Raw genomic sequence first — 14,529 nt, 5'->3', positions numbered from 1 at the left:
ATAATAATGAAGTCCCAGTTTGCAAGTATAAACATGATCATTCTTTGCCTATTATTGTAAATCAAATTTTACCTTTTGCATCAGAAGCACAGAAAACATTTTTATACTGTTATCCACCGCAAGCCTCTCTAGGAGTCTGTTTTTATATAACCCTGGGATGACCTGAGGTATTGTTTGAGCTACGCTGACCAGGGAAGCTGGCCACACAGGTAGTCTGGCTATTTCTACTTACAGACCTGAGCACTTTGCATGAGCAAAGTGTAAACTTGATCTAAGCATAGCATTAGGGTTCGTAATGTGGGCTCAGGACTCCAATTGCCTGGGCTCAAAACCTGGCTTTGTAATTTCCTATCTGTGTGACAGTGGCAAGCCACTTAACTTCTCTGTGATCAGTCTCTTTAGCCTTAAAATAGGGATGACGATGATGGTAATATGTTACAGGGTTACTGTCAGGTTTAGGCTAGTCAATACAGAACATTTAGAGTGGGGCATGGGACACGAGTAGCGCTCTAGTTGTTAATTATTTATCATTGCTTTTAGTGTAGTAGCTCTCAATTTTTGTTTTGAGGATGAAGCTCCCGTTTTAAAGAAACACCAATTTTTCAGATTCCCAGGCGATAATGGTAAATTTTTTGAGATCTACAGAGTGAGCAAATATATAACGACAGGAGACCAGCAGTGATACTTCTGTAATGAGGTGGGGCTCACCACCGTCCAGTCCTGTCCCAGAGTTGGGGCAGGGCTTTCCCTTCCTGTACACTGCTGCCCCTCTCTACGTCAAGGCTTGTTTCAGGGGTGCTTGTGAGTGGTGGCCATTGAAAAGGAGGCCGTCCCCTCTGGGCAGGTGGGATGAGCTCAGCAAAGTCTCTGGACACCATTTGGATACCAGTGATGGACGGGAACCAGTGCAGGTCCTGATGGAAGCCCTGCTGGTCCCTACAACAGACATATTTTTTGACTTACTCCTGCATCTCTACCCAATGGCCTGGGTCTTGACCTCTGGCCTAGGTCACGCATCCCATCCTCTCCTAGCCCTAGACTCCATCATCATCTAGTGTCCCTGGGAACGGGGGATGGAGTTGGGTCTCTTTCTCTCTCTCTTTGTATCTTCATTCTCACCTATCATGATGTCATAAACTGTAATCCTGACTTTCCTAGGGCCTTCCCTTTTAATTCTTAAAGCCAGAATGATTTTATTCTGTATTTCTGTTTCAACAAACCCTAGTTCTTTCACAGGCTCTAGGAGAGGGTCAGACTGATGCAGAATTGGTCCTGATACTATATGTCACCACTGAATGACACCGGTAAAATCACTTCACCCCTTAGTGCCTCAAGTTCCTGATTTGTGAAATGGGGAGATAAAATTACCTTGGTCATGGGGTCCTGGGTGTTTAAATGGGACAATGCGTGTAAAATGCTTAGCACAGTGAAGGGCTGGGCACGTGGGGATAGCTCAATTTAAAACCAAACGACATAAAGCCAGTCACATAACACCAAAGATACAAAAATGTTATTTTTATGGAGTCTAAAAAGAAAATTAAGTAGAAAACTCTCTTTATCCAATCCTGACCTCCAAACTGGACTCTGAATGCTTAGTCCACTTTAAACATTCATCCAAATTATTAACACTGCTTTGAAATCCTCCCTTCTATTCCCTCCATCCTGTGACCTCTGACATGAAGTCATGATGTGATGTCACAATTCACCTCCTACTCTGACTTTGTGAGAATTTCCCGACCTGGTTCTTCGGCTCCCTCACTTTTTGCATCTGGGAGGTCTCTGTCTGTGTTTGTGGTCTCACCTCCAAGCACTCTGCGGTACGGTTGCCATGCATTTCTCTCTTGATTTTATTTCCTTTGGCTAAACATGAACAGTGATATTAGTGAATGGCTTCAGAGAGTCTTCTTCCTTCCTTTACGTTTTTAAGGAGTATATTTCTGGTTTTGGTGTCCATTACAGGGGTAGTTAGGTTTCTGTTCTGTAATGGTCAAGATTTACAGTACAGAAAATTAGGGCTGATTATTTGCATTTCAAAAATTTCCCTTCTGTGGCAGTCAGGTAAGCCCTTCCAGTGCCCGATTTTTTTTTCCCACTTGGCTTTTCCTTTCTCCTGGGTGCAGGACCAGCATCGTAATTTGTGAAGCCCAGCACAAAATGAAAATGCAGACCCTCTGTTTTCCAGAGTGGCTACACCATTTTACATTCCCAAAAGCAACATATGAGGGTTCCAATTTCTCCACATTCCCACCAACACTTGTTATTATCTGTCTTCTTTTAAAAAATTGTTATTGAGGTGTAATTTACATAAAATGTTATGTTAGTTTCAGGTATATAACAGTGATTCAATATGTGTATGCATTGAGAAATGATTTCCACAATAAGTCTAGTTAACATCTGTCACCATACATACAGATTTTTTTCTTGTGAGGAAAACTTTTAAGATTTATTCTCTTCGCAACTTTCAAATACCATGTACAATACAGTATTATGTACTATAGTCACCACGGTGCACATAACATCCCAATGACCTATTTATTTTATAATTGGAAGCTGTATCTTCACCCAATTTGCCCACCCCCTACCTCTGGCAACCACCAAATGGTTCTCTGTATCTATGGGCTTGTTTTTTTTGTTTTTTTTCTTTTTATTATAGCAGTCCTAGTGAGTATGAAGTAGCTTCTCATTAGGGTTTTGATTTCCCTGGTGACTAATGATGTTGAGTATTTTTCACATGCTTGCTGACCACTTGTATATCTTCTTTCGAGAAATGTCTATTCAGATCCTTTGCCCATTTTTAAATTGAGTTACTGGTCTTTCTGTTGTCAAGTTGTAGGAGTTCTTTATATGTTCTGGTTATTAAACCTTTATCAGATATATGATTTTCAGATATGTTCTCCTATTCTGTGGGTTGTCTTTTCACTTTCTTGATAATGTCCTTTGAAGCACAAAAGTTTTTAATTTCTTTTTAAACTGTTCTTTTTAAAAATAATTAATTAAGTAATTAATATTTTTGGCTGTGTTGGGTCTTCGTTTCTGTGCGAGGGCTTTCTCTAGTTGCGGCAAGCAGGGGCCACTCTTCATTGCGGTGTGCGGGCCTCTCACTGTCGTGGCCTCTCTTGTTGTGGAGCACAGGCTCCAGACACGCAGGCTCAGTAGTTGTGGCTCACGGGCCCAGTTGCCCCGTGGCATGTGGGATCTTCCCAGTCCAGGGCTCGAACCCTTGTCCCCTGCATTGGCAGGCAGATTCTCAACCACTGCGCCACCAGGGAAGCCAAAAAAGTTTTTAATTTTGATGAACCCAATTTATCTACTTTTTCTTTCGTTTCTTGCGCTTTTTTTCGTATCTAAGAACCTACTGCATAATCCAAGTTCGTGATTTATTCCAACATTTTCTTTTAAGAGTTTTTTAGTTTCACCTTTTACATTTAGGTCTTTGATCCATTTTGAGTTAATTTTTGCATATGGCATGAGGTAGGGGACATGTAATTTTAACTCCCACTCAGCCTGTTAATAATCGTGTACCCTTTGGTAAATTCTTGAACCTCTCTAAGTTTCAGTTTTCTCACTCGTAAAGTGGGAATAACAGATGGTACCGAAATCATAAGGCTATAGTGAAGATAAAGAGAAAATTTACATAAAGCACGTAGCACAGGGCCTGAAGCATCCTATGTTTAATAAACATGGTAGTTATTACTGTTATGAACAATGAGTGAATGCCTTCATAGTGGAGGTGTCAGAAAGATGGGCAGCATTTCTGAGACCGGGATCCGAGGAGGGAGAAGAGGCTTGCGTAGTCTATCTGGGGGAGCAGGTCTGGGATTGTTATAGGAACGTCTGCCCCCGGTAGATCGCTGCCTCATGATCACCTGTAGGGATTGGTAAAAATTCTAATTTCCGGACACTGTCACAGAAGTACTAAAAGGACCCCCCTGGGTAGGGGGCCCCAGAATCTGCATTTGTGTCAAGTTCTCCAGAGGCATACTTATTAAGTGTGCAGGGCTGCGGTACGGGTGACGATGGTCGCTCCTGCAGCGCCGCCTTTGACCTGCGGGGGGCGGCCGAGGGGCCGGGGCGGTCAAGGCGGCTGCGCAGAGCCCTTCTCACGCGGAGGACTCCCAGCCAGATCCGCGCCGCTCAGCTGACAGCTCCGAAGACTGAAGAGGCGGTACGCTGGTTGAGCCGGGCGTCTCCAGGCGGAGCCGGCGAGTGGAGGTGAGGGGACCCGGAGCTAGGGTGGAGGGCGGAACTGTCGGGCCCGGCACGGCGGGGCAGCCGGAAGGTACGGTGGGGACTGCGCTCCGGGCGCGCGAGGCAGAGAAGGGCGGCCGGGCCGGGACTGCTCAGCGGACTTCAGCTCCCCAGACCCGGGACTGGGCGCCCACAGCCCGGCCCGGCTAAGACCCACGGGGCGCTTAGAGGAGGAAGGGGAAGGACCAGGCCCTGCTCCTTTGGGACGCCCCGGGACGGCCCACACCCGTGCAGCGCCCTCCGTGTCCAAGCGCCGGGGCAGGTAGCAGGGCTCGGGCCTGCCCCCAAGTTGTAGGTGAGTCTCACAAACAAGGACTCCACACCCCGCGGTGAGCGGTGGAGACACCGGCAGCGGCGTGCTGAGCCCGGAGCCAGGGCAGACCCCAGGGCTGCAGCCCGCACGGTGTGGCCTGGGAGTATGAGTAGGATTTTCCCAGGCCCAAGGGAAACCCGGAGGAGGAGGGGCCTTCCCTCACTGATGTAGCGGTTTCCGGTTTGCCAAAAGTAATATTAAACTTGAATTCTCTCTTGTGTCGTGGCACCGGGGTTTATTCTCGTTCCCGTGTTACGGCTGAGGAAACAGGGTGGTCCGAATCCAGGTTTAGTTATGTATTAGCTGTGTGACTTTGGGCCAGCAAGGACTTAAAATGTCATTTTTCTCTGTATAATGGAAGTAGGGCCAGGACTTGCTCCATGGGGCTGTGGGAATGTAACGAGCTAATGCATTTAAAGGGCTTAGTACAATGCCTGACACACGGTAAGAGCTCCCTAAGTGACTGTTCTTACGGTTATTGTGACGACCGACCCAACCTGCTCCTAGTGGGATGTGGCAACGCTGTCACTGAACCTTGATTCTGGTCCCCCATAAGAGCACACTGCGTCTCACCCCAATTCAGTTCTCACTTTTTCCAGTGTCTAATGTAAGGCACTGGTAGATGCTGAGAACAATATACGCAGATGCAAAAGACTTGATCCGCACCCTTAAGGCGCTAATGCGGTCTGGTAGGAGAGGAAGCGCGAGTTCGGAGGAAGAACTGTAGTGCAAGGTGGGTTGTGACAATATCACAGGAAAGTTGCAGTAGAAAAGTTTGCTGGATTTTTAAAGAAAGACATGATATCTAATTGGAAAATTTTACGTGGAATAGGGGCTTTGGATATGGGTCTTGAAAGCTGAATGGATAGAATCAGAAGGAAATCTAGGTCAGCGATCTGAATTAAGGGACTGGGACCCAGTGGCAGCTTCAGAAGCTGGGGTCTGGGGGGGTAGGTCATGAGGAGCTGCCGATGGGAAACAGCTTGGAGTAGAGCTTAAGCCTGGCTGCTCATTAGAATCACGTGGAGAGCTTGGATAGCTACGGATGCCTGATTGAATTGCACTGGGGTATCGCCTGGGTATTGGGATTTTAAAAGTAGCTTCTCAGGTGATTCTACCATGCAGACAAGGTAGAGAACACTAATCTAAAACCAGAAACTATAAATTCATCTCACCCCATTTATAATGTTTGAACAGGAAGAAACAAAAAGCTTAATTACATTATCACCATGTACTACACCTGGTAAAATTGTTTACAATTAAGTAATGTGAAAAGACGGTATAGTACATAGTAATACTACTCAGTAAATGTAAATTAATCCTGAATTTCATTCTTAGCTTATTTGGGAGTCACACATCTGAGAATCTGGTTTTAAAATTATGGTTTTATATCATATTTTTTGCATATAATATTAGGATGTTCATAGGATTCTCTAAAACCCATCTATAGACCACTCTCCCCTTCTCCTTAATTCCCAGTTAAGAAGCCTGGTAAAGCATTTAGAATAGGACTTAAAAGTGTGTGTGTGTGCGCTTTTATTGTTTTGTTTTTAAATATCCTACTGTCTTGCTTAAATTAACCTAATGTTGAGTGTCCCTGGCAGGATTAATTCATTAGCAGGCAAGAGGACAAACTGGAGGGGGATAGGAAGTGAAGGAATAGAGGAAGCAGAAGAGGAAAGGAAAAACAAAATCAAGAAAACCGCAGGAAGTCGTTTGTTATGGGAGCATGCTGTACTGTCCTCTCCTATGACCTCGGTGTTTCTCCTCAGCTCCTCCTGGGGCTGAAGGCAGTCAGATAAGAAGGGTGCTCTTATTACTGGGGACATGCACATGTCCGTTCAACCACGTGCCTCAGTTAGGCTGACCTAGGAGAGTAATATGCAGCTGTAGATTAGGATTGACTGTGTGTTAGGATGTGTTTGATTTAAGGGATGGTAACGGAAATTCAGAATTTAAATTTGGAGAGGGTCCTAACACCATCTTTTGTATTTTTTTTCTGCAATTGGCAGGATTTCTGTAGTATACCTAGTATGAGTTCCACATCTTGGCCTCTTATCCAGCTTCAGCAGTCTCATCTCCATCATCTGGAGAATAAATGAGATTTGCTTGAGTTCCAAACTGAGCTGAAATACGGACTGCAATGCTAATATCCTTTTCTTCTGGTTGTTATTAACAGGTACTGACTGACCTCGAATAGAATACGTCACTGTGTCTTAGGGACACAGCTCAAGCAGAACTGTTATCATCTGCTGGAAAAACGTACTTTTTGAAAATGGAATCATTTTAAATGAATTTGTCTAAGTTTTGTAGTATCACCTTTTATAATGTGAAAAACCATGTCCTAACTTTTCAATTCTGTGCCTTTCAGTTTAGAAAAATATTTCAGCCAAGAGGGAGCATATTTGCAAATGCAGTTATAGTCCAATATTTTAATTGATAGAATGGTAATTTTTGGTGGTTGTTTTATTAAAGTAATTTTTGTAGATTCTCACTACATATTTTTTGCACATTTAAATTATCTGATAGTAGTGTGGTGCATCTTTCAGTTGCTGTGATTAAAAAGCATTGTACAGTTTAAAAAAAAAAAAAAAGAAATATTGTCTGGAAAGCATAAAAAAAAAAAAAGCATTGTACAGTTTAATTGTAGCATATTTTCACTGTTGGTGTTACCTTAAAAAATGATAAATGTTACAATTGATTTGACAAAATTCATTATTGTTTCAAAAATATAATGTTATTTTGCTACTTCCTCAGTTATCTGTCTTACATAGTATCTGTCCCTGTAACATTCTCTAGAGTAGGGTGGTCTCAACTGGGAGCAATTTTCTTCCGCCTTCCCTATGCAAGGGGGGGGATATTTGGCTGTGTCTGGCGATATTTGTGACTGTCACAACTCTTGAGGAAAAGGGATGCTATTGGTATCTAGTAGGTTGAAGCCAGGGATGCTGATATACATCCTCTAATGCACAGGATAACCTCCCACAACAATTGTTTGTTCCAAAATGTCAGTAGCGCGGAGTTTGAGAAAACCTGTCCTAGAGATTGCTGTGGATTTTAAAAATTCATTTATTTTTAAGCATACCAAGTATACTTTGACTACTTTTATGAGCAAGGCATTTTCGGAAGTTCAGTGGGCAAGTCAAACTAATTTGTGATATTTTTGATTGTGCTTTTTTTCTTAAATCATACCTAACTGATAAAGTCAGCAATTAAAAGAACCACAACTCTCCTTTTTGGAAAAGGCTGTTACTGTTGCAGAGCTACTGGAATATTAGATATGCCTGTCATTTTTAGTTTGACAGAAAAGTGAGAATATTGATTTAATTCTTTGCAGTTGTTTTTTTTTTTTTTTTTTTTTTTTTTTTTTTTGCAGTTGTTTTTGAGGAACTTTCTTTTTGGGGGGTGTGCGGGGGGGCCGTGGACAGTGCCGCTAGACTTTTCCAAACTCTGTGCCTTTTCTGTTCTTAACTGACTTGAATGATTGTCTTCAGCTCCTCAGAAAATTAAATGTCGTCAGAAGACCGAGAAGCTCAGGAGGATGAATTGCTGGCCCTGGCGAGTATTTATGATGGAGATGAATTTAGAAAAGCAGAGTCTGTCCAAGGTGGAGAAACCAGGATCTATTTGGACTTACCACAAAATTTCAAGATATTTGTGAGCGGTTAGTTAATATTCTCTTAAACAGATTTTTCTAAATAAAGGTTATTCTCAGTTTCTTAGTGTACCCTAAATTATTTATTATCTTGTATTTATAGGCATTAGTGATATATGGTAGTATTACAGATTTAATGCCTGTTTCTCTTTTAATTGAAAATTGAGCTGGGGCTGAACAATTTTCAATTTGATCCTGCCTTTTTGATCACTGAATTAGGATATTATCCTGCATATTTCATGCATCCTAATCGTCTTAACTAGCAGTTCATTAGCCATGAGTCATTGGCTGTTAAATAGGGATAATAAAAGAGAAAATGAAATAATATATGTGAAAACACTTGGAAAGATTTAAAGTACCATGGCGGTTGTTAATACTATTTGGTTTCCAGAATCTTTTCAACCACCATAAACACATGACACTTGCTGCTACTCTGTGACCTTCTGCTTCAGAAAAGAGTTGAAAACTGGTACTTTTGATACCAATGTACCAGATGTCATCTGTGAACACTTTCTTAAAATGTTTCTACTATAAAGGCTTTGAGCAAACAAATTAAGTGTGATAACTGAAAATGAAGCTTCGATTGTGAGAGTGTTGTGTGTTGTATCTTGCCCTCAAGAGATCCTTGTACTGGCACAAATTCTCCCAACTATGATTCATGGGTAGTTGGCACATGCTGGTCTAAGTAGGTCGTGGCTCTTTGATAGAAATGAACGTCCTTTTCTCTAGATTGTGTCTTTAATCATCTACTGTAAAACAACAACAAAAGAAAACATTGTGTTATTACTTGTCATTAGTGTTAGGAATTATACTCAAAAGTGTATACAAGAATAAGTTGTGTATCTTCATTTTAAATTTCATGATGCTTAGTAGATTTTTTTAAGGGCTTACAAGACTTTTTTTTTTAAGGTGGCGGCTACGAAGTAACCTTAGGGAATAGAAGGTGCTTTGGGGCAGGGTTTTTATCCCCTGAACCAAAGCATTACGTTTTTCTTGAGCATTGCTCAGCAGTAACGGACACTCAAGTGTTGACCAACTGATCCTTTCTAATCTTTGTTTTTGGTTCAGGCAATTCAAATGAGTGTCTCCAGAATAGTGGCTTTGAATACACCATTTGCTTTCTGCCTCCACTTGTGCTGAACTTTGAACTGCCACCAGATTATCCATCCTCCGCCCCACCTTCATTCACACTTAGTGGCAAATGGCTGTCACCAACTCAGGTTAGACCCGAAACTTAATTTCTCCTATCCATCTTTAGAAACTTAAAAATCATCTTTAATTGAACACTACCTTGATGATCTTGAATTCAGTGCATGAAGAACAAATGGGTTTGATTTTGTAATTTCTTTTTCCCTTGCCTTCATGAATTGTAATGTTAATAAATTGAAAATGTTTGGTGTTTTAGAAAAGAATGGTGTAATTAGAACGATTAATCATTTTGAATTGCAGTAGGAGTAATTTTTAATCAAGTATATTGTTTCTCTCTTTGTCTTGTTATTTTCCTATTTAATCTGTATTGTAATGGATACTATAAGGTCCTCCTCATTTTCCTTAGATGTTGGTATTGCTTTTTTTTGTTTTTGTTTTTTGTTTTTTTTTTTGCTGTACGTGGGCCTCTCACTGTTGTGGCCTGTCCTGCTGCGGAGCACAGGCTCCGGACGCGCAGGCTCAGCAGCCATGGCTCATGGGCCCAGCCGCTCCGCAGCATGTGGGATCTTCCCAGACCGGGGCACGAACCCGTGTCCCCTGCATTGGCAGGCGGACTCTCAACCACTGCGCCACCAGGGAAGCCCTCGTATTGCTTTTTATTTTTTTTTAGTTTCTTATCCATTCCTTAAATGAAAGATTTAATTGTAGTTAGGAGGACTAAAATTGAGCTAATGTAGTTATAATAAATATTTCCTAAGAAAACGTAAGAGTGCTTTTATTTTTAAAAGTCTGTATATTAATAACAGAGTTGTTGACTACTCTCACATAGGTGTGAATGCACACAAATAGAAATGTGTATGATTCCTGTAGATATCTCATTAAGGCTTGAGATCTTATATTATGATCTTCATTTCCTCTGGGTTGTATATCTTTTTCTAGTAACAACCTCAACTCTTGATTGAGACATAAATATGGCTTGAAGCTAATATAATGTATTCTGGGGTAGATAATGGATCAGTAGCAGTTATTTTTCTAGAAGTCATGATGAAGATTGATAGGCTGATGTATTAAGACAAAAGCTGTCAGAGTTACTTGACCTCAAGGAACAGCTGTCAGTTTTTCCTTTTTGATCATGTAATTTTCATTCCCACCCCTGCTCATCGCCAGTCTAATCTTTAGATGAGAGTGCTTTTGTAAAGTTGAACTTACAGTTTAAAAACAAAATTAAACTTTAAGAAAGAATAATACATGTAGAATAAAAAGGAATTTTACCTTACATTTTAATATCTGTGTCAGAGGCAACACATGCAAGACAGTGGATGATTTGCCCAAGAATATCAAAGATGTTTGACATTTAGATCACTGAGAGTTGACTGAATTATCTAGAGGTTTATAGTCCCATTTCTCTAGAGAGCTCTTGATACTTTATGTCCATGCATGTTTGCACATATACAGTTTCAGATTCCAGCCAAATAGCATCTACTTAATGCTGGCTTTTAGGGTGTGGGGAGAAGAGGGTTATTCATTATTTTATGTTACACAGCTAAAATTACAGTAGGGTTCTCTATCAAAGTTTTGTCCTTCTTCAGTTCTTGTTTGTTACTGGGCCCTGATTCCTTGGCATCATGAATTTCACCTGTTGATAGTGAAGTTGATTCATGGACCTGTCCCTCACTGAATTTGGTTGGTAGATAGAAGTGGGTTTAGTTTTCTAGTATTTTCCATTATTCCTCTTCCAATATATATACACAGTCTCTCTTATGCTCTTCTCTTTCTTCCTCCCTTATTCCTCACATTTATATACATCTCAGATGCCTCTTTTGAGAAGGGACTAGAGAAGAAAAGAGGATGGAGGGGAATGGCTTCTCCACTGGACTTGGTAGCCCAAACAATACTCACGAACAAGGCTTCCCTTTTAGTATTTATTACATTTTAAAGATTTCATCAGGTTTCTGGTTGATCATATAAGCATATTCATGCAAATGTATAAAAGCATTAGTTGTCCAATCTTGAAGTAGTCAGTAAGTGTTTCATTTTGTGCCTGTATAGGGTTTAGTGAATAGCACTACGCAGCGTAAGGAAGAGAGAATGTGGTCCTTTTTCACCTGGTATTCAAATTTACAAAATTCATTTATATCTGGAAGGCTTATTTTTTAATGTTTACCTTAAAAAGAAAAGCTGCTTATGATTCCTGAGCTCTACTTTAAAATATTTTACATTTCTAATGGAAAATCTTCTTATATTTGCCTTTCAAATTGAACAGACCAGTTTTTTGGGTTTTTTTTGTTTTGCGGTACGCGGGCCTCTCACTGTTGTGGCCTCTCCCGTTGCAGAGCACAGGCTCCGGACGCGCAGGCTCAGCGGCCATGGCTCACAGGCCTAGCCGCTCCGCGGCATGTGGGATCTTCCCAGACCGGGGCACGAACCTGTGTCCCCTGCATCGGCAGGCGGACTCTCAACCACTGCGCCACCAGGGAAGCCCATGAACAGACCCGTTTTAAGGAGGAAAAGTGAAAATAGTTTAAACTTTGGTTGCTTAGGCTAGGAAATGTGAGCTTTGCCTATGACAGCCAAACCATGTTAAGGGCTTATAATCATGTCTGGATTCAATATCAGCCTGCCTCCCTCTATTAGCCAGGATCTGGTGTAAGCCCAGGTTGCTTAGTTGAAATCAGCTTGTAAATCTGAATACCAAGGACTCTGAGGTTAGATTCTGTTAGTGATTCTTTCGCACGAGGTGGCTTCTTGATACGACTGAAAGAATTAATTTTAAGGTTTGGATGGTATTTTTAAACTGTTCTTTTCCTAATCATTGTTGTAGGGTACCTACAGGGCTAGGACTCCAAGGAATAGAAATAGTTCATTTTAGAACTAGATCTCTTCTCCTACACGAGGTAGCAATACTAACGTGAAGAAAAATAAAGAACAGAAAAAGTCCCCCATTGCAGTGGCTCGTATGTAAGCCTACTTCTGCATTTGGTAGAGTCTTGCTGTTTCTCTTGTTTTAATGATACTTCTTTTAGCTTCTGACCTTGTGTTCTACTGTGGCTCGTGTTGCCGAATAGTTTAAGAAGTGCTTCGATAAGAACACTGATGCTGTTGTGCAGCACAGTTCATCACAGAAGTGAAAAATCACGTTAGGAGGTGGAAAACCCTGACCGCAAAAGATTTCAAGGGAAATCAGGAGTTGACAGCATCGTCATCTTCCCAAACTTACCAGCATCCTCATGTGTTTTCCCCTAGCTGTCTGCTCTCTGCAAGCACTTAGACAACCTGTGGGAAGAACACCGCGGCAGCGTGGTCCTGTTTGCCTGGATGCAGTTTCTTAAAGAAGAGACCTTAGCGTATCTGAATATTGTCTCTCCTTTTGAACTCAAGATGGGTTCTCAGAAAAAAGTTCAGAGGAGGATGGCTCAAGCTTCTTCCAACACAGAGCTAGATTTTGGAGGAGCTGCTGGATCTGATGTAGACCAAGCGGAAGTTGTGGACGAGAGAGCCGTGCAGGATGTGGAATCGTTGTCCAGTCTGATCCAGGAAATCTTGGACTTCGATCAGGCTCAACAGATAAAATGCTTTAATAGTAAATTGTTCCTGTGCAGTATCTGCTTCTGTGAGAAGCTGGGTAGTGAGTGCATGTACTTCTTGGAGTGCAGGCATGTGTACTGCAAAGCCTGTCTCAAGGACTACTTTGAAATCCAGATCAGAGATGGCCAAGTTCAGTGCCTCAACTGCCCAGAACCCAAGTGCCCTTCAGTGGCCACTCCTGGTCAGGTAAACTCTTTTACTCTGCTGACAGCTGCCCCCTAATTCTCTCTCACAAAGGGAGACATTTTCTCAGGAACTTCTTGATAGGGCTCATCAGGGCAGTCTGAGGCCTGGGAGCCAGCCCACAAGTTGTTTCATTGTATCCATCAAGAATGCCACGATTTTAGTTTAAGCAAATGTAAATGCTTCCTTTGCTGGCTTTGGAATGTGTGGTCGTCCGCAGGGATGAGCAGTTAAAAAAGTAAAGTAATTCTGGTGATTTACTCTGTATATCTGCTAGGTGGGGGAAGTTCTACCCTGTCTTTATGTGACGTTGGGATCTGGAGGGGTTATGTCTTAGAATAGTTAACCAAATGTTTTACAGACTTTTAAAGACAGCCTGCTTGGTTTCCTTTTTTTTTTCAGTCAACTCCATTAATGCATAAATGTACTCATTTAAAGTGTACTGTCGCTTAGTTTTTTGTTTTTTTTTTAAACATCTTTATTGGGGTATAATTGCTTTACAATGGTGTGTTAGTTTCTACTTTATAACAAAGTGAATCAGTTATACATATACATATGTTCCCATATCTCTTCCCTCTTGCGTCTCCCTCCCTCCCACCCTCCCTATCCCACCCCTCCAGGAGGTCACAAAACACCGAGCCATATCCCTGTGCCATGCGGCTGCTTCCCACTAGCTATCTACCTTACGTTTGTTAGTGTGTATATGTCCATGACTCTCTCTCACCCTGTCACAGCTCACCCTTCCCCCTGTCTGCTTAGTTTTTACACATGTGTAGACCCATGTAACCACCATCTCAGTCAAGATGTAGACCTCCCATAACTTGGTTTGATTTTGAAGGTAGAGTTTTAGTTTATGTGCCTCTGGTTTACACTAGCTTCCTAAGGATCTCCTCAGGATCAGAACTGGTTGGGAAATCATCAAACCTATGATGTTTTATATTTCCCTCCAGGTCAAAGAGCTAGTGGAAGCGGAGTTATTTGCCCGTTATGACCGCCTTCTCCTCCAGTCTACCTTGGACCTGATGGCAGATGTGGTGTACTGCCCCCGCCCATCCTGCCAGCTGCCTGTGATGCAGGAGCCTGGCTGCACGATGGGCATCTGTTCCAGCTGCAATTTTGCCTTCTGTACTTTATGCAGATTGACCTACCATGGGGTTTCTCCATGTAAGGTGACTGCAGGTAGGTTGTAACTGTGTGAACTCAGTCTCCCAGCGCTCCACCCGCCTCCCCCCACTCACCGGAAATAAAAAGAGACATCACTTCAATTCTTCAGTTTGGAAGAATTGTGTTCTTCTGTGTTTGTTCAACACATACTTTTGAGTCAGTTACTGTCCTAGGTTCTGGGGATACAGCAGTGACCAAATGCCCTCATGGAACTTACATTCTAATGGGGGAG

General features: G+C 42.0%; 1 protein-coding gene across 5 annotated transcripts in view; it reads left to right on the top strand.

The window, feature by feature from the left end:
• Positions 1-14,529, top strand: part of RNF14 (ring finger protein 14) — a 42,034-nt gene that overhangs the window by 18,201 nt on the left and 9,304 nt on the right. Inside the window, exons 1-6 of one of the 5 annotated variants that reach the window (XM_032625849.1) lie at positions 4,280-4,543; positions 6,574-6,740; positions 8,056-8,225; positions 9,285-9,436; positions 12,609-13,136; positions 14,084-14,312. In XM_032625849.1, the coding sequence (XP_032481740.1) occupies positions 8,072-8,225; positions 9,285-9,436; positions 12,609-13,136; positions 14,084-14,312 (1,063 nt within the window). In that variant the 5' untranslated portion in view covers positions 4,280-4,543; positions 6,574-6,740; positions 8,056-8,071. Of the gene's footprint in view, positions 1-4,106; positions 4,213-4,279; positions 4,544-6,573; positions 6,741-8,055; positions 8,226-9,284; positions 9,437-12,608; positions 13,137-14,083; positions 14,313-14,529 lie in introns of those variants that run through there. The other 4 variants (XM_032625846.1, XM_032625847.1, XM_032625848.1 and 1 more) reach the window with 4 other exon arrangements.

This window comes from Phocoena sinus, chromosome 3 (genome assembly GCF_008692025.1).
Source record: "Phocoena sinus isolate mPhoSin1 chromosome 3, mPhoSin1.pri, whole genome shotgun sequence".
In the NCBI taxonomy this organism is placed as follows: domain Eukaryota; kingdom Metazoa; phylum Chordata; class Mammalia; order Artiodactyla; family Phocoenidae; genus Phocoena; species Phocoena sinus.
This window is presented reverse-complemented; position numbering and strand designations above follow the sequence as displayed.